At 42.4% G+C, this 20,923-nt stretch overlaps 1 protein-coding gene across 4 annotated transcripts in view; it reads right to left on the bottom strand.

Annotated features, from left to right (window-relative positions):
* Galk2 (galactokinase 2) overlaps positions 1-20,923 on the bottom strand; it is a 130,726-nt gene that overhangs the window by 107,323 nt on the left and 2,480 nt on the right. Inside the window, exons 1-3 of one of the 4 annotated variants that reach the window (XM_005364408.3) lie at positions 15,723-15,923; positions 8,093-8,181; positions 2,605-2,728 (exon numbers count right to left, since the gene is read on the bottom strand). In XM_005364408.3, coding sequence (XP_005364465.1) covers positions 2,605-2,728; positions 8,093-8,181; positions 15,723-15,775 — 266 coding nt within the window. In that variant the 5' untranslated portion in view covers positions 15,776-15,923. Of the gene's footprint in view, positions 1-2,604; positions 2,729-8,092; positions 8,182-15,722; positions 15,924-20,923 lie in introns of those variants that run through there. The other 3 variants (XM_005364407.3, XM_026787751.1, XM_026787752.1) reach the window with 3 other exon arrangements.

Raw genomic sequence — 20,923 nt, 5'->3', positions numbered from 1 at the left:
TTTTTTTTTCAGTTAATCTTGTATCCTGCTACATTACTGAAGGGATTTATAAGTTGTAAAAGTTCTTTGGTAGAATTTTTGGGGTCACTTATGTAAACTATCATATCATCAGCAAACAGTGACAGTTTGACTTCTTCTTTTCTGAGTTGTATCCCCTTGATCTCCTTTTGGTGTCTTATTGCTAGAGCTAGGACCTCAAGAACTATATTGAATAGATATGTAGAGAGTGGACAACATTACCTTGTTCCTGATTTCAGTGGAATTGCTGGGCGTTTCTCTCCATTTAGTTTGATGTTGGCTGTTGGTTTCCTGTCTATTGTCTTTATTATGTTTAGGTATGTTCCTTGTATCCCTGCTGTCTCCAAGACCTTTATCATGAAGGGATGTTGTATTTTGTCGAAGCTTTTTCAGCATCCAATGGGATCATATGGTTTTGTTTTCTTCAGTTTGTTTATATTGTGGATTACATTGACAAATTTTCATAGGTTGAACCATCCCTGCATCTCTAGGATGAAGCCAACTTGATTATGGTGAGTGATTTTTCTGATGTGTTCTTGAATTTGGTTTGCCAGTATTTTGAGTATTTTTCATCAAAGTTCATGAATGAAATTGGTCTGCAATTCTCTTTCTTAGTAATGTCTTTCTATGGTTTGGCTATCAGGGTAATTGTAGCCTCATAAAAAGAGTTTGGCAATGTTCCTTCTGTTTCTATTGTGTGGAAGAATTTGAGGAGTATTGGAATTAACTATTCTTTGAAAATCTTGTAGAATTCTGTGCTGAAACCATCTGGCCCTGGGCTTTTTTTGGGGAGGGGAGACTTTTGATGACTGTTTCTATTTCTTTAATAGTTATAGGTCTACTTAATTTGCTTATCTGGTCTTGATTTAATTTTGGTAAGTGATATTTATCCAGAAAGCTGTCCATTTCAAGTATTCCAATTTTGTGGAGTACAAGTTTTCAAAATATGACCTAATGATTCTCTGGATTTCCTCTGTGTCTGTTGTAATGTCCCCCTTTTCATTTCTGATATTGTTAATTTGGATATTCTCTCTCTGACTTTTGGTTAGTTTGGATAAATGTTTGTCTATTTTGCTGATTTTGTTGAAGAACCAACTCTTTGTCTCATCGATTCTTAGTATTGTTTTCTTTGATTCTATTTTGTTGACTTCAGCTTTCAATTTGATTATTTCCTGCCATCTAATCCTCCTGGATGAGTTTGTTTCTTTTTTTTTTCTAGAGTTTTCAAATGTTCTATTAACTCACTAGTGTGGGATTTTTCCAGCTTCTTTATGTAGGCATTTAGTGCTATGAACTTTCTTCTTAACAGTGTGTTCATTGTGTCCTATAAATTTGAGTATGTTGTGTGATCATTTTCATTGAATTTTAGGAAGTCTTTAATTTCTTCCTTGACCCATTGATGCTCAGGTAAGCCTTGTTTAATTTCCATTTGTTTCTGTAATTGGTGTTGCTCTTGAATTCTAATTTTAAGCCATGGTAATTCAGTAAGATACATGAGGTTATTCAAATTTTTTCTACCTGTTGAGGTTTGCTTTGTTACCTAGTATGTGGTCCATTTTTGAGAAAGTTCCATGAGGTGCTGAGAAGAAGGTATATTCTTTTATATTTGGATGGAATATTCTATAGATATCTGTTAAGTCCATTTGAGCCATAACATTTGTTAATTCCCTTATTTCTCTGTTAATTTTCTGTCTGACAGACCTGTACAGTGGTGAGAGGGGAGTGCTGAAGTCTCCTGTTATTAGTATGTGGGGCTTAATGTGTGGTTAAAGCTTTAGAAGTGCTTCTTTTACATGTGAGCTCCCTTGTACCATAACTGATTTCTTCACACTTTAGAAAATTAAACACTTAAAGTTGACAAAGTATATGTTGTAGAAACATCTATTACATAGCATACTGTCTTACACTGAAACTAAAAGTTTGAAGAAAACTGAAAATACAACATTAATGAGAGACATAGGTAAGTAAGCATTGACTGCACAGCACGGTAGGACTCATTGACAAGAGAGTAGACAGTGCCATAGTAACGAAGGACAGATAGCAACACCTGACTTTATTGAGACAGTTACCTCAGTAGATATTCAATACTTTCTGGGAAAGAAAAAAATTATTTTCATTTCTGTATAGCTCAATACTTGAGACAATGTCTAATACATGACAATTCTTCAGTAAATGCTTACTTTTTTACACTCATTCATTCATTTACTATGTATGTGTGAGAAAGAGTGTGGGCATGTATGTATCATGCCACAAATGTAGAAATCAGAGAATAGCCTGCAGGACTCGGGTTTCTGGAGATCAATTTCAGGTAAAGGTACTCCAACACCCCTGAGCCATCTTGCTGGCTAGTAAATGCTTCCTCAGTAAGTGTGTAAAAGAACACAATAGATAAAAATTTAGTAGTGACCTGGAATACTGATAAATGCCAGGCAGAAAGTATCAATAAAGTAATGATTTAATTGGAATCCAATATTTTCTAGAGTCTATCTGCATTCAGATACATTACTGCATGCTTACACACACACACACACACACACACACACACACACACACACTCCCTGCCCACCACCAATCCTAATTACTCACGGATACAAGGGGTTTGTATTGGCCAGTTGGAGAGTGTGTGTTTCCACAGGTTCCACAGCTATTAGCATGTCTTGTTCCACAGCCATGGGAAGAACAGAGTATCCACAGTAATCAATGTGCTCTCCTAGACAAAAGAGAAAAGCAGGTTTTACCATCGCTAGCATATGAAATAAAAGAAGCTCACTCTAGCTGTGTAAACACCAGTTGCTGGAAAGAACCGCAGATTTACTGGAGCTTCAAGGCCGATTGCCTGAGTAGAAACTCACGCATCTTTAGCCCCCTTAGAAGCCATCCATTACACACTGCTCAGTGTGACTGAGAATCCTTGTAGCTACTGGGTCAATCCTTCAGATACATGGGCAGACCCCCTAACCTTCACCAACCAAAGGCCAATTGTACCCAGCAGGTAGCATCAACAGCCAAGAATTGAGAATTCTCCACCTTGCTGTAACCCGCCTGCCTGATGCTTCCACCAATGTATCTGAAACATGTCTTGCTGTGTGGTTTCCTTTTCTGGTAATATAAAACCTCATGAGGCTGTTCCATGTTGGAGCATGAGGTTGGAGTAAACTGTGTCCATGTTCCCATGTCATGGTCACTCATAATTGGTTCCAGAATAAATTCTTATCCCCTTACAGGTGAAAGCTATGATTCTTGCACAGACAGTTAACGTACAGGAAAAACATGGCCACGTTTTAATAAAAAGTGAAATACTATGGGCAGATAGATACTCAATTTACTTTCTACCAAACACTTTAAGGCAACTTCTGTTAGTCATAAGTAATTTGTTTTGGTTAATTTGGAGGCTTCTTTTTTATCTTAAGCTTGTTTTTCCACTTTCTAATTTGTTTTGTTTTGTTTTCTTTTTAACATACTTTTGTTGATTATTCGGAAATTTCACACAATGCATCCTAATCGCATTCACTTCCAGTCCTCCAAGGCCCAGCCCCCAGCCTTGTGACCACCCCAAAACAAAACAAGAAGAAAAAAAGAAAAAGAAAACAAAAACATACCATGTCCAATTTGTGGCCAGACCCTTAAAGAAAACTGAGTCCTTCTCCACCCCAACTCCCATCAGAGGCCATCAACTGTGAAGAGCTACACCTCAGCATCTCTAGCACAATTATTAAGAGTTCTCTTCAGTGACTTCCTGTCTAGACTGGTTTTTTCTTTGAGGGGGCGAGCCTGTGGAGGGAGAGGAAGGTTGTCACAGAAGCCTTCCTTCCATGTCTCATTCTCAACTGTGAGTGGTGACCAATACCACTGCAAAGGAAGCTTCCCTGTCCTTTATAATCTGCAGCAGCACGGCTCATGGGCTTCCACATGGTTTCTGACTACAACATGGGCCACAAACATCACCATGGCTTCAGGTGGTAGCACAGACCACTGACATCCCCATGGCCTTCAGAGGTAACATAGACACTATCATGGCCGTTGGCAGCAGCAGGTTTCAGTGACAGTACAGACCACAGACATGCACACAACCTCCAGCCACACCATCATGGCCCTTGGAAGCAGCACAAGCCCCAGACTTCAACATGGTCTATGGCTGCAACGTGGCCCTCAGACATCAACATGGCCCTCAGACATCAACGTGGATTCTGGTGGCAGCACAGGCCATGAATGTCTCTTCAGAGGAAATATGGGCCATGGGCATTGGCACAGGTCCCGGCGGCAGCACAGACCACAAACATCAGCGTGGACTCTGTTGGTTACAAGAACCACAGACACTAACATGGCCTGAGGTGGCAACACATGGTCTCCACCACTTTCTAATTTACAACAATCATTTTCCAAATTTATGTCATGTGACTATAAAGCAGCAAGCTGATTACCATCTCACGGTGGATGCACAGCTATTTATTTCCCTGGTATAGACTTATATATCTCATTGTTTCTTTGGCAGATAATAACTAGTGAGGTAACATGAAATTAACAGATGACAATTCAACTGCACATTCATTTTTATTCCAGATATTCTTTTTTTTTTTACAATTTTATTTTTATTACACTTATTCATGATAAAAAAAATACCCCCATTTCTGCTAAGCGAATTTAAGCTTCCTTAAACTTCTTGGTAAAGTATTTTAAAGAACATTTTCATTTCTTCACCCTTTAAAAAAATCTTTCATTTAAAAAGATTTGATGGTAAGAGCTTTGTTTCCCCAGATAAAGTGGGTTTTGAATTCTCTGTGTTACTTATAGCCGTCATCTTGCGTCCCATGGAGGGGCTACCTGTAAACATTGTTGACTTGTAAGAGTTAGTTGGAGAATCTGAGCTAGAAATGCACATTTGGGGATCCCCGAGCTTATTATCTGGCAAACGTCATGGGCAGGGGAGCAGTTGGAGGAAAAATAAGGCACAGGACTGAGTTCCCCGACATTCCTATGTGGGGTTCAGGTGGGAGAGAGGAACCAGTAAAGAAGGGAAAGAAAGTAGCCTTGTAGAAGCTTGCCTGCCGACTCCCTTCCTTCTGATGCTAGTGTTGTGAGTGTCTAGGTATGTCCTGCACTGTGAATGTGTGCAGGTGACTGTGAGCCTATGTGCGCATGCGCCTGTGAGGAACTGGCTATGGGAAGTAGACTGAGGATGTGCTGGTGACTGTGAGCTTATGTGCGCATGCTCCTGTGAGGAAATGGTTTTTTTTTGTTGTTGTTGTTGTTTGGTTTTTTTTTTTTTTTTTTTAGTTTTTCGAGACAGGGTTTCTCTGTAGCTTTGGAGCCTGTCCTGGAACTAGCTCTTGTAGACCAGGCTGGCCTCGAACTCACAGAGATCTGCCTGCCTCTGCCTCCCAAGTGCTGGGATTAAAGGCGTGTGCCACCACCGCCCGGATATTCTTTTGGCAGACAGGCTTTTGCCTCTACATTGATATTCGCTTTAGAACGGGATAATAATTTAATGGATTAACAATGACAGGTGAAGAATTCATTTACAAAGTTGTATTTTTATCCAATTATCAAGAGGATGACAATAATGAATCAAGTAAAAAACATGTATATGAATACATGGATAGGGCACCCGATCTTCTGGAAGGCATGGGTGGCATCCTGCTGCTTTAAAAAAGGTTTCCTTTCTCAAAATGTATAAAAAGAAGACGGCCCTCCTTCCCCTTGGCCACCTTCCCCCATGACTCTGCATCCAATAGTCGCCTAATTCCTATCACCTCCAAGCTTTGATAAACCTTGAGTTTCAAGCCTCATCCTTTCTACTGAAGCTCCCCATCCTGCATGTCTCTCTGCCCTCCTCTGCCTCCTCTTCTTCTTCTCCATTCCATAAGCCCTTCTTCCCTTCTTTCCTTTGCCACCCAGCAGATGCCAGACTTTATTGCCTCACCAGCTCTCCTGCCCATACTGTCAAATTCCCTGTTCCATGTCATCCTCTGCGAACTCCACCCAACAAAGCTCTAAACCTACCTCAAAACCACCTACCTTACACTAGCTACAGAAGGAAAATGCAAGATCTCTGGGTTGGTGACTAGCCCACAAGTTCGCCTTAACCCAGATCCCAGTACTTTCCAGCAAAGTAGCTTTCTTCAGCCTTTCACTGTCTCCATTCCTTCACATTCAAATTTTTGCTTCCCTCTCCTTAAAATCCCAACCCTCTGCTTTACAGAAGCTTCTCAGTTTTAGTAGGTCCCATTTATTCATCCACCCACTGAGACAGTGGGGCTGATCTATTGGGAGCTCACCAGGGCCAGCTGGACTGTGACTGAAAAAGCATGGGGTAAAACCGGACTCTCTGAACATGGCGAACAATGAGGGCTGATGAGAAGCCAAGGACAATGGCAGAGGGTTTTGATCCTACTTCATGTTCTGGCTTTGTGGGAGTCTAGCCAGTTTGGATGTTCACCTTCCTAGACATGGACGGAGGTGGGAGGACCTTGGACTTCCCACAGGGCAGGGAACCCTGACTGCTCTTTGGACTGGAGAGGGAGGGGGAGAGGAGTGGGGGAGGGGGAGAAGGGTGGGAGGAGGGGGAGGGAAATGGGAGGCTGGGAGGAGGGGGAAACTTTTTTTTTCCTTTTCTCAATAAAAAAAAAGAGGAAAAAAAATCCCTACTCCCCTCACAGGAACATCCTCAGTCCTCTGTTCACAACTATACACAATTGTCATCAAGCCGCATCCTTTTTTTCCTTGTCTCCACTAAAAGGGTTGGAGTTGATGGTGCCCTATGCTCCAGAAATCAGTCTTCATGTCTTTGCAGGCATTCTCCTCCACCAGATACTCCCTTTTCAATCGTGGGTCATCAGCCCTCTCCAGTGACTTTATCCCTATTATAAACCACACCCACTGGCCATTCTCAAAGAGTCTGTGGAATTTTTAAATCCTCTATTATTTGCTTCAAAATTAAAAGCATGACCTAAGTTGACAATGGAAGCTGGTTAATAAGTGCATGCGAGTGCTTTGTATTATTCAGTTACTTGTTTTATAAGTTTGTATTTCCCATTATAAATGTATCTTTGAATCCTCCATGGACCCTAGACTTTTCTCAGCTTCCTGTACATTTTCTCATGACAAGTCTTACTCATCCTAGAGGTCGTGACTTACAACATCACTGCATACTCCTCCAGCTCCTCCACGTAGGGCATGCCCTTCTCAAAAATTTGAGATGTATACATTCAGTTTAAGTATCTTTGTTCAAATAGAACTTTATATGGGTTTGATGTAGCATGAATAATAAAAACCCAGAGACAGATATTGGGGTTCAAGCTGAAGATCAGAAAAGCAGAGCAGCCAACCACTAGAGAGACCTTTTACCTCTACCAAGTCTTCAGACTCAGAGGATGAGATCCTGTCTCCACAAGTCCTCAGACTCCACACTCCAGTGAGGTGCTGTCTCTTCCCCATTATATTCCTCTCTTTGCCCAGCCATATCACTCCTGTCTCCACCTCCCTAGTGATGGGATTAAACGTGTGTGACTCCCAAATACTGGGGTTAAAGGTGTAAGCCATCACCTGGATCTATTTCTGGAATGATTTTGTGTAGCCCAAGGTAGCCTTGAACTCACAGAGATCCATCTGCCTCTGTCTCCGGAGTCCTGGGTTTAATGTTGTGTGCTCCTACTGCCTGGCCTGTATGCCTGACTAGTATGTCTGTTTTGTCCTCTGATCTCCAGGCAAACTTTATTTATCAAAACACAAATAATATACCACTATATATATATATGGGGAGAAAAGATAAACAAGAGACACCTCCGGTTAAGCTTTCGCATGGCTGGCACTCTTCAAAAACATAAGAAAATATTTATGTTATATTAAACACAAAAGAATGAGTTGGTGTATAATCTAAAGCTATATCAATCGTTATGTATTTATGAAGACAGACTGGATACAAAATTGCTAAAATATACTACTCAACACTAAAATATAAGAAATTACAAAGTATCTCTCTGAAGAAACAAAAACAAAATACAAATATACCTAATAAACCTGGAAATCCAGACCACCAGAAGAGGGGGAAAAAATCAAAAGAAGAAATTTAAAATACCTATTATGTTGACTCTTCCTGGGGCTCGAACATAAAACTTCGGTGTGGACCCAAACTTAGAGTTAAACATCTCTTTTAGCTTCAACAGTCTGAAAAACAAGAGTGGAATATCTCAAAACATCATATACTAGAAACCCGTGCAGGGCAGAAGTGCAGCAGCAACAGGGTGTGCACAGCATGTGTGAAGCGAGGGTCAACCCCTTAGCATTGCAGGCAACACATACACACACACACACGCACACACACACACACACACACGCACGCACGCACGCACGCACACACACCGCAGAACGTCAAAGGTCAAATTGATGTAGCTAATAGAAAACACTCTTTCATTCCATTATAAAGAATCTAACCATATTTTTTCCAATGAAGGAAGAACATTGGGGGGGGGGCGTTGTCAAGACAGGGTTTCTTCATATAGCCCTGGCTATCCTGGAACTTGCTCTATAAACCAGGCTGGCTTTGAACTCACAGAGATTTGTCTGTCTCTGCTGCGCCCCCACCCCAAGTGCTGGGATTAAAGGTGTGCGCCACCACTGCCCAGCTGGAAAAACATCTTTATAGTAAAGAAGCAGCACAAAATCTGGGTCAGCAGGGCCATAGCCTATGAGGCCTGCACGAGCCTTCCAGCTTCTTCCCTCTGGTGGTAGCTCTTGGGCCTTAGTGTTCTTGACTGATAGCCACATTCCTCCAATTTTTGCCCCAGTTGTCACAGGCATTCTCCCTTCGGGGCTGTACCTCTTTGGTTTTCCTTCTCAGATCTGCAAAGAATCAAGTCCAAATAAAGGTACATCCTGTGGACCAAAGAAAGCCTGAGTCCCAGGAGCTGCACCCTCAGCCCAGGAGCTGCACTCTCAGCCCAAAAGCTGCACCCTCAGCTCAGGAGCTGCACCCTCAGCCCAGGAGCTGCACCCTCAGCCCAGGAGCTGCACCCTCAGCCCAGGAGCTGCACCCTCAGCCCACACAGGCATTGTTAGTCAGAGTGCTAACAAGAGTCACAGTTCTAGTCTAGTGCAGTCTGTAACTACTGTAAAAGTTTAGCAAGTAGTTTTCCTGTTCTCGAAAACTGGAGAATTTAAGCTAAACATTCCTCTTGGGTACCACTCAGATCCAAAATTATTATAGTTTTTTTTAAAATATTTATTTATTTATTTATTAGGCAGGGCAAAAGAGGGCACCAGACCTCATTACAGGTGGTTGTGAGCCACCATATGGTTGCTGGGAATTGAACTCAGAACCTTTGGAAGAGCAGGCAATGCTCTTAACCACTGAGCCATCTCTCCAGCCCTATTATAGTTGATTTAATCATTCGTCATTGTCAAATCATCCCAAATCTTTGAGTAGTACAATAAACATTTACTAGGGATCATCATGTTCAAAAGCTGAATGATTGCTATTAGAAATTAATTTGTTGCAAGAAACAGAAATACACACATACACACGTGTACGCACACGCACGCGTACACACACACACACATTCCAAGAGTAAAAATATCCCAATGACAGAGTAGAGTCACGCAGACATCACTGTTGGAAGAGATTCAAGATGGCCTCCTGGAAGTCTGAAAGTAGCCAGAAATTCTGTTTCCATTGGTGTGTTTGGCGCTTGCTCTTCCTGACCCATTCTCTCATCCCTCCAAAGATACCATCACCATTTCCCTCTTCTTATTCTGCAGCCCTTCGCCTCTGTGAACCTCCTCATCTCTGCACCTGCATGCCTTCTGTCTCCACGAAACTGTGACTCGGTAACTTAGTGTCCGCTGCTATCTGTCTCATGCATTCATATCCTCTGGTCCAAGTTCTCGAAGTCGATAATAGGTTTGGGAGAGTTTAAATCCTGTTCCCATTGTTTGGTACAAATAAGGTCCCATATTTTGTTATCCATGTGATACTCAGGTCCACTCATCCATAGCAGCTCTGGATTACAACAGAGACCCCGGCAGGAATCAGTCTCAGGCTCCTCTAACATTCACTCTCCCTGGAACAGAGCAGGCACTGGGTTTGGGGGTTTGACTCAATATATGAAAGGGTTTAGTCTCCAGCATGGAAAAAGCAAAAATTAAAAATGAAAAACAAGCATTAACTGGAACATAAGGTGAATGTAGACAAAATGACTGCTTGAATCTGATTCTCTCTACACCTCTAGAACAAGAACACATAAAACTTCACAAGAAGTAATTTTCACTATAGCTAGAGAACACAGACTATCAAACTTTACCTATGACTGAAGTAGAGATGGGAGAAAACAATAAGAAAGGATGGAGGAAAGAGAGAGGCAAGAGAGGATGGGGCTGGAGGTGGTTAGTTTTTCATCACACTGGCCTAAGTTAGAGTCATCTGGGAAAGTGGAGCAGAGCAGGCAGGCACACAACACTAAAGTTATCACTAACATCACCCAATGAAACACTAAATTACCATTGTCTTCAATGCCTTTAATAAATCCTAATGAAGCCCATGACTATGTGATTACATAATTAGTAATAAAATATATTTTTTAAAGTACCCTACATGCGTGGATAAAACTACTCCCAGAAACCATAGGTTTACTGAGTGACAATTCCATTGCCAGGAGCCAGTTAACTCCCTAGGAGCTGGCGGTCAGAGAAGCTCCTGAGACCTCCAAGCAACACAGGCTTCTACAGCTTCTGTTTGTTCCCCATCAGAACTGCAGGGTAAGACCTTATTGCTGAAGACATTGTACACCCTGGTGCAGGGCATAGAAATATCAAGACAGAAGTGACCTGAAAACTTTCTCCTTGTTGATTAGCTTTGACAGTGCCAGCCCCCGTGGGTGCTATGCAAGCTGCTGGGGGACAACTGCGGTTGACAGTCTTCTTACTCAGCTACGGACCCTGTGGATGACCGCACTGACCAACCAGGAAGATGTACGTCTGGGTGTGCATACAATAGTACTACAGTGGGAACAGAGTGGGAATAGGAAGGCTCAACAAAGGGTAACAGAGAGAAGATGAGCATGATCAAAATATACATTATGTAGGTGTATCAAAATGTCATAAGAAAACTATTATTTATAATTAAAGTATGCTAATAAAAACATTTTAATCCTTAATGTGCTAGAAAATAAGGAAATGTCTTTAATTGAATAAAAAGTATTTTTACCAGAAACATTAAACTTCATATTTGATGGCAAAGTATCAGAAGTATTCTCATTAAAGCTTTTCCAAGACTGGAAAAATAGCACAGCAATTAAAAGCACTTGCTGCTCTTCCAGAGGACCCAGGTTCAATTCTAGCACCCACATGGAAGCTCACAACCATCTGTTACTCCAGTTCAGAGGGTCTTCTTCTGACTTCTACAGGCACCAGGTATGTCCATTGTGCACATATATACACACAGGTCAAAAGCTCAGTTCAAGGCCAGTCTGGTCTACAGGGTAAGTTTCAAGACAGCCAGGAGTGTTACACAGAGAAATCCTGTCTCAAAAAATAGAAAGCAAGGAAGGAAAGAAGGAAGGAAGGAAGGAAGGAGGGAGGGAGGGAGGGAGGGAGGGAGGGAGGGAGGGAAGGAAGGAAGAACTACAAGATTTTAGGTTTCAAATCATAGTCTTCTAAATATTCTCCATCTTCAGTATTACAGGGGCCAGGGTCACCAGATCAACGGAGATGAGAAAATAAGAAACCTAAAAATCTCAGGGCGTCATCATAGTACAGTATTGTTTGCAAGAGCCAAAATGTTGAAGTAATCCTACTGTCTACTAACTGATAAACAAAATACACTATGTCCATATGATCGAATAGCAGAATGGCACGTTGATTATGCTACAACACAGCTGAAAGCACACTGGGGGAAAAAGAAGCAGTTAGATGTGGTACCCACGCCCTATTCCCAGCACTCAAGAGACAAAGGCAGAAGGGTCTCAATGAGTTCAAGGCCAGCCTGGTGTATGTAGCAAGTTCCTAGACAGCTAGCATTACATAGAAAGAACATGTTTCAATAAAAAGAGAGAGAGAGAGAGAGAGAGAGAGAGAGAGAGAGAGAGAGAGAGAACAAAAAGAGGAACAGAAAGAGAAGGAAAAAAACATTTTATTTGAGATGTCCAAAATGAACAAATCTGAAAGGAAAAAGAAAAAATAGATTAGTGGTTGCTTAAGAATGGAAAGGTAAGATGTAAGGGGTGATATGTATTTTTGTGTGAAGAAAAGCAAAATTTAATTGTGGTGATGGTCACACAATTCTGTGACAATATTAATACCACTTCATTGCTAACTTTTTAAACAGTGTGTATGTGTCTGTGTGTTTTCAAGGGCATATGAATGCCATGGCACATGCATGAAGGTCAGAAGACAGCTTTTAGGAGTCAGTGTCTTCATTCCCACTGAATGAGCTATTGGTACTGACTTCAGGTGGCCATACTTGCACAGAAGCACTTTCATTCATTAAGCAAACTTTTAAAATGGATGGATTATACAGTATGCGAAATCAGTAAAGTTATTACAAGAAATAATAATTAGCAGTTTTCATTCATTTGTTTTATGGTTACTTTAGGAAAGGTTTCGTGTAGCCCAGGCTGTTCTCCTACTCACTGGACAAGGATAAGCTTGAATTTCTGATTCTCCCATCTCTCCCTCTGTCCCAGATGCTGGGATTACAAAGATATGCCACCATAGGGGTTAATACAGTTCGGGGAGTTTCATGAATGAGGCAAACATTCCACGGCTGAGTTACCACCCCAGATTTTGGGGGGATGTGGCAGTTTGAATGACTCCCATAGGTTCCTGTTTGTTGGTAGAACTGTTCAGGAAGGATTAGGAGGTGTGGCCTTGTTGCAGCTCCGCCATTCAGTTAGCTCCCCCTGCCTCGCATGCTCCAGTGCCCGCCTGTCACCATGTTCCCCACCATGAAGGCCATGGACTCATGCTCTGAAACCATAAGCCCCAAATAAACTTTTCTTCAATCATTTCACTGGAACATCATGTCTCTTCACAGCAATAGAAAAGTAAGTAGAACAGGGCACAGAGCTCACTTGGTCCAGGTAAGCTTTCAATTTGTAGTGACCTCCTACCTTTCCCTCCAGTTGCTGGAATTACAGGCAGTTTCCATTATGCCTTGCCATCCTAACAATTTAAATTTAGTCCTAAAGAAAAGAGATATCACCACAAAGAAAGTTACACATGAAACTGGACGTTTTACGGGAGTCATGACAAAAAACATGAGTCAAATGAAGATAGACTGTACTCAATTCTCTGCCTGCATTTTTTTAATGCTGAAAATCAAATGCAGGGACTTGTGCATGCTAGGGAGGTATGCTACCACTGAGCTACAACTCAAGACTCCTCAGATTTGCTTTTTACCGAGAGAGAATAAAAAGCCAGGTGATGGTGGTGCACACCTTTAATACCAGTACTAGGGAGGCAGAGGCAGGTAGATCTCTGAGAGTTCAAGGCTAGCCTGGTCTATAGAGAGAGTTCCAGGACAGCCAGGGATACACAGAGAGAAACCTTGTCTTGAAAAACCAAAAAGAAAAAGAAGGAAAAAGAAATTATCTTACTAAAACATATAATGTGGTTGCCTGTGTCTTTACTCATAAGATCTGGTTTCCTGTTAAATTGAAGAGGAATCTTAAACAAAGATCAGGAGTTCCACAAGAATCCTGGTTCACCTGAGGGTACCAATGAATTGCACCATGTGACCATTTAGATTTGTAGATTACACTATCTAGATTTGATAAATCTTATCCCTTCTAAAATAGGATGCTTCAAAATATTACTGCAAAACGTTGCATAAAGAAATAACAATGCACACACAATTACAAAATGAAACAATAGTTGGGCATGATGGTGTACTTGAGGTACAGGAAGAGAGATCAAGAGTTCAGTGTTATCCTCAGCTATGGAGAGACACTGTCTCAAAACAGAGAGAGAGAGACTTGGAGGAAATAGGAGGTGCAAGACAGAAGAGAGGTAGTGCCACATAAATGTCGATTAATATAAATGGGTTAATTTATTAGAGCTAGTTAGGAATAAGTCTAAGCTATAGGCCGAGTTTTCATAATTAAGAAGTCTCTGCATCATTATGGGAGCAGACTGGCAGGACAGAAAGACTCCCTACATGATGCAGTTAAGTAACATTAAATATCTTTTGCATAAATAAATATGGTAAAGATAGTGAAAGGCATGAAAGAACACTACAGGAATTCAGTCAGAGACTCTTCTCTTCCATCAATCACTGGTCCTGTGTTTACTAGCAACACCCTCCCTGCAGGGCAGAGATCTTTACTATGAAAATCCTGTAAAATAGGCTGGGCGGTGGTGGCGCACGCCTTTAATCCCAGCACTAGGGAGGCAGAGGCAGGCAGATCTCTGTGAGTTTAAGACCAGCCTGGTCTACAGTGCTAGTTCCAGGACAGACTCCAAAGCTACAGAGAAACCCTGTCTTGAAAAACAAACAACAACAACAAAAATCATGTACAATAGGCTGGGCAAGGTGGCACACATATTTAACCCTAGGCAGAGGCAGGCACATCTTTCTAAGTTAGAAGCCAGGCTGGTGTACTTATGGAGTTCAAGGACAGTCAGAACTACATAGTAAAACCTTGGCTCAAAAAGAAAATCATATTTGGAGTTTATTTGTAGACATGTTTCGCACAGATTATACTACAGAGGGGTGGGTTTCTTTCCACAATTATTCACCTGACACACGTAATGTGTGCTCCTTTGCTGAATATGTAAAAACAACCACACCATAAAATGATCTCAGAGAGTCTTACACCATTCAGTGGCCCGTACACAGACTGAAAGTAATTCAAACTGTGTTGACTCTAGAGTACGGTATGTTTTATCCTGGCAACTAAAGATACATTGTTTGCTGACTTGCACAGGAATGAACAGTTTTAAGCCATAGGAAAACACTACCTCATCGACATAAACAGAATGGGAGGAGGGAGGAGTTAAATTCAAAAGCAGTCAACCTCAGAGAAGCCGTTGGGCTAACAAAAAGCAGATTTCAGCCCCAGAAATCAGAACAAAGTATTTCTACAAAGTATCTGTAATTAATAAGTCCCTCCACTAGACATCGGAAGGAACTGTAATCCTGTAGCTAGAAACTGACAACAAATTAGTTCCTTGATGACAGTTCCGAGATTCTCGGGTTTGTTAGTGATTCAGAGTCTCAAAAACGACAGTCGAGAGCCGGGCGGTGGTGGCGCACGCCTTTAATCCCAGCACTTGGGAGGCAGAGGCAGGCGGATCTCTGTGAGTTCGAGACCAGCCTGGTCTACAAGAGCTAGTTCCAGGACAGGCTCCAAAGCCACAGAGAAACCCTGTCTCGAAAAAAAAAAAAAAAAAAAAAAAAAAAAAAAACGACTGTCGAGGACGGAAACATGGAAAAGCAGTATCACTTGGCGGGCAAGATAACGAGCAGTTCCTGGTAGGTTTGGGCATTTTTACTGACTCCTTCGGAAAGAAAGGGCAAAAGCCTCTGTGTGAAGCAACACACACAAGCCCTGGCAGCGTCTAAAATTCTAAGGATTCTGTCTGCCTTCTGGGACAAAACAACAACAAAAAAAGAAAAAAGAAAAAAAGACGGTAACTCAAAACAAGCTGCCAAAAGCAAAGAGCGCGGTGCGCGCCTCTCCAGCCCGGGATCCCAGGCCACGCCTCTCCCCCACCTGGGATGTTCGGCCACCAGGACTCGTCGCGTGGTGGGTTCCTCCGCAGCCATATTTGCTAGATCCCTCTGCAGTTTCCAGAAGTGCAGCACAGCTGAGGATCACAAGATACAGGCGGCAGAAGTGGCTTTCTTCCGGGACTTCGGCGGAAATCCTGCAGATCTGCAGAAGCGGCCCCCTTCCAGGCTGTCCCGCCCCCAGCTCCTCCTTCCCAGCTCCCGGCACAGCTGTCAAGTGCAGCCTCTACCCCGCGCTAGGCTCAGAGGCGACACAACGTCAAGACCGACTGACCAGGTTTTTCTGTTCCCTGATGTGGTTGAGTACAGCGTTAGAACGTGGGGGCCCTCACACACTTTGGTCTTCTGATCTCTCTCAGGCTTCCTTTTTATTTTTTAAGTTGGGGTTTTTCTTCCTTAATGTCCGGCAAATCGTCCCAGTGACCATGAAATGTTTACCTATTGCTTATTTAAGCAAAGTAAGCAACGTAAAATAGATATAAATATCTTTGCACTTACTCAGGTGGGTGTGGAGAGAGAACCCTTTAGTATCTGTTAGGTCTCAAAGACACCTGGGACAAGTCTCACTCAGTACCCCTGGCTACTCCCAGCACTTCTCACCCCGCTCCTTACCCCAAATTTTCCAGCCCAGGGGCAGAGCTTCTTTTTCCCAGCCTCTGACCTAGTATATAACCTCAGCCATTTTGACTAAGGGTCCCTGGTCTCTGGGTACCCAGATACTGTCTTTGCTCCCTCTCTCTTCCTCTCTTGCTTCCCCCAACCTGCCCCCATGGCCATGTTCAGTATGGACCTTCCCAGATGTCTCTGGCTGTTTGCTCCCTCCACAATAAACCTTCTCCTCAACCCATACCTGGGAGCAATCATGTCTTCATGTTTTCATTCAGTATCCAGCTTCCCCCTCACTTTTCTTTTGCCTAGGGGAATCCCAGGGACCCTATCACAAGCATACCATCCACATGTATCCTATCACTGTTTAGAACTGTAAAAAGTTACCCTGCATATTTATTTTCTCATGAATGTATTGTCTGTCTAGTGGTTGCCTCGCCATCCCTACCACTGTATGTAAGCAACTTGAGGGCAGGATGAGTGTCCTCAGCACCTGGCACAAAGCCTGGCAATTAGCTTTCAATACACAGGCGGGACTGGATGAATGGCTAACAATTGAAGCTAGACATCTAAGGTCACACTGCGCATGGGTACTGCATTACTTTTTTGTGGCTGTGATAAAAATGCCCTGACAAAAAAGCAACACAGGGAAGGAAAGGTTTATTTGGCCGACGATCGCACGGGGCAGTGAAGGCTGGAATAGAAAACATCCCGTCAGTCATGTGGAGAGAGAGTGACGGCATCAGTCCTTCGATTGCCAGCTTTCAGTAGCTTTTTCCTGTATAAAACTTATGCACGAAAATCTCTAAGGTTTAGAACAGTGTGCTTATGAAGACTGCATGCCAGTTCTCCTTATCTGGGAAGAGAGACAGGAGATATTTACATTACCTTCACAAGAGAAATTGATACCTTGTACCTTTTAAATTAAATTTAGATAGTGTGTGTGTGCATGGGCACGGAAGTCATAGAACAACTTACGGGTGTCAGTTCTTTCCTCCACCATGTGAGTCCCAAGAATTGAACTCAGGTCATCAAGCTTGGCAGCAGGCATCTGTTCCAATAAGATATTACCAGCTGACCCCTATACCCTGCTGTTAAACAAGTCAGCAAATAGTGTCCTAAAGTGTAGCAAAGCTTTCTTAGACACACACAAAAAAGTAAAAATAATCCTTGACATGCAAGGGTAATAAGATAAACAACCTTGTAAAAAAAATTGAAGAGGTTTTTCACCAAAGAAATAAAACGAGTCCTTCCAACTCAGGCCTAAAAGAATGACTCCTACAAAGAGGGGACATGCCATCAACGAGGAGGTGACCTTAGAATACATCAACAAACACATCCAGAGTGGGTTTCATGAATCATGCCCCTGGACACTCCAAGAAACCCGGGAATTTGCCATGAAGGAGATGGGGACTCCAAACATGTGATCCCAGTCTCAATAAAGTGATTAGGGCCAAAGGAATAAGGAACAACATATCCATCTGTCTAGAAAGTGTAATGAGGATGAGGGCTCTCAAGCTCAACACTGGTAACTTTCGTCATTGTTGTCACATTCAAAAATTTATAGACAATGTGCTAGAAAACTGTCAAGTACAGTTACACAGAAACACACGCACACACGCACACATGGCATCTGCCTAAAGGAAGTGCAAACCAAAGCCACTAAAATGCTCAATGCTCTTGACACAGCAACTAAAAGTTAACTAGGCTAGCTCATACTAAATGGTGGCAAGACAGACAACTAGGGCATTGCCACTAGGTAGGCTAAATAGTAGAACTATCCAGGAAAAGTTTGAGAATTTCTTACAAAGTTGAATATACACTTCTGGTATGACCCAACCAGCACTTGTAGATTTATTTGTACGTATCCACTGCTTTATAGCTTCATTACCACAAATTTAGTAATATGTAATAATAAGTAATACATACTTATTATCTCACAATTTCTGTCACTCAAAAGTAAGGGCATACCTTAGATGGATCTTCTGTTTCAAAGAGGCTCAACTGGGGAAGGATTCACACCCAAGAGGACATGGCTAATGTAGATAGCCCCAGCCCCACCCCCACAGGTGATGGAGGAAGGTCATTGGTTAATTAAATAAAGAAGCTGCTTGCCCTGATAGGTTAAAACATAGGTGGGAGGAGTAAACAGAACAGAATGCTGGGAGGAAGAGGAAGTGAGGTCAGACTCGACAGCTCTCCTCTTGGGGGCAGTCGCCTCAGAGAGACACGATGCTCCACTCTTGCGGGCAGAGGCGCCATGCTCCCGGCTCCTGGGCGGACGCAGGGATAGCTCTGCTCTCTGAGGCACAAGCGATGAAGCTCTGACCCAGGATGGACGTAGGCTAGAATCTCCCTGGTAAGCCACCTTGTGGGCTACAGCAGATTATTAGAGATGGGCTAGTCCAGGTGTGAGAGTTAGCCTAAAAGAGGCTAGATAGAAATGGGCCAAGCAGTGCTTAAAAGAATACAGTGTCTGTGTAATTATTTCGGGGCATAAGCTAGCCAGGCAGCCGGGGTGTGGCTGGGGTGCTGGGGACGCAGCTCCGCCACTCCCCTTACTACACACAGGCATATCCAGATGCTTGTTTTCTAACCGAGTCCAGATTGTGTTCACTTGACAATAAACCTTAACCAGCCAGGCATGTGGGGAAAACCTTTCGTCCCAGCACTCAGGAGGCAGAGGAAGGAAGAGCTCTGAGTTTGAGGTCAGCATGGTCTACAGAGCAAGTTCCAGGGCTCAGAGAGAAACCCTGTCTTGAAAAACAAACAGTCAGTGAAGCTTAACCATCACACCAACTTCAGCACTTGAGCTTCTTGAAGACAGCACAGCACAAGTGTCTGCTGCTGGGAAGACTTGATCTTGTTTAGTGTGACAATGTACATATGAATATGTTTGTCAGCTTCTCTCCATCATTTGATTAGGAGGAAGTCATAGCCTACAACACTCAAGGAATAGAGAACTATCAGAAGGCATGGATGACAGGCCATCTTGGAATCAGTCTACCACATTACTCAGGAGAAATGAAACATGCTCACACAACAACGTGCACAGAAATGTTCACAGCAATTTTATTTATATTAACCATGAGCTAAAAAACCCCACATATCCATTAATAAGAAGATAATTATGGGAAATTCAAAAAAAGAACATACAGCAATAAATTCAAACAACCAACTGATGCAAGCAACAACATAGATTTTAAAAAGCCAGCTTAACTTTCTATAACACAAATAAATTACACCTCAATAAATATGTTTTAAAAATATTTGGGGAATTATTTATAAAGCAATAAAATAATTATGAAAATAGTCAACAGTAAGGATAAAAAAATAAATAAAAATAAAAATATCTGGGGGCCAATGAGATGGTAAGTGGGTAAAGGCTCTTGTCTCAAAAGCCTGACTAGCAGAGTTCAGTCCCTGGAAACATGTAAAGGTGGGAGACAACTGACCCCACACAGATGCCCCATACAAATTCAACAAACACACCATACACAGGCACACAATTAAAACAAAGTTTAAGGGACGGTGGAAAAGGCTCAGTGGTTAGGAGCATTTGCTGCTGTTGGAGAGGACCCAGTGTTCATGACAAAGAGGTGGTACCTATGACTTCCAACTCTTGGGAGACCCAATACCTCTGACATCTGCACATACTCATGTGCAGACACATACACATAATTTAAAATAAAAAATTAGATCCTTAAAAAAATAAAAAACTTAAAACATAACCTCTACCTTAAACAAGAGCAACCCATTTAAAAAATGATCAATTACTTATTACTGAATAAAATATCTAATAATAGCGCTTGTCAAGTTGTCAGATTGGGTTTAATAAACCTGAGTGTCACCAAGGAAATGCAAAGCTCAAATTTTAGTTGCCATTTTCTTTGTATTTCTAGGTATCAAATTACTCATCTTTTCTCATTATATGAGTAAGGCATTACAATAAAAAATGGCAAATTATGCAGATAAATGCACTGTAAATCGGCATGCCATTTTATAAATGTAAACAATTAGCAAAGCAAATAATCACTGCCCTATCATTTGTATTTAAAATTTATGCACAAAAAAACTCTTAACTGTCTTGAGATTTGGGAAAAGGATAGGCACTGGTAGAGTAACTGATTTATCACCCTAAGCTCTCAGAGCAGTGAGTGCTATGGACTCCTGTGCTATCAGGAGGCGCCTAAGGCCTGACCCGTCCCAATGCACTGGAATAGACAATCAGTCACCACAGTAGGCCTGACCCGTCCCAATGCACTGGGTGGACAGTCAGTCACCACACTCGGCCTGACCTGTCCCAACACACTGGGGTGGAGAGTCAGCCACCACACTGGGCCTGACCTGTCCCAATGCACTGGAATGGACAGTCAGTCACCACAGTAGGCCTGACTCATCCCAATGCACTGGGTGGACAATCAGTCATCACACTAGGCCTGATCCGTCCCAATGCACTGGGGTGGACAGTCACCACACTAGGCCTGACCTGTCCCATTGAATGGAGGTGGACAGTCAGTCACCACACTAGGCCTGACCCATCCCAACACACTGGGGTGGACAGTCAGTCACCACACT

The sequence above is a fragment of the Microtus ochrogaster genome, assembly GCF_000317375.1.
Source record: "Microtus ochrogaster isolate Prairie Vole_2 chromosome 14 unlocalized genomic scaffold, MicOch1.0 chr14_random_1, whole genome shotgun sequence".
NCBI lineage: Eukaryota > Metazoa > Chordata > Mammalia > Rodentia > Cricetidae > Microtus > Microtus ochrogaster.
This window is presented reverse-complemented; position numbering and strand designations above follow the sequence as displayed.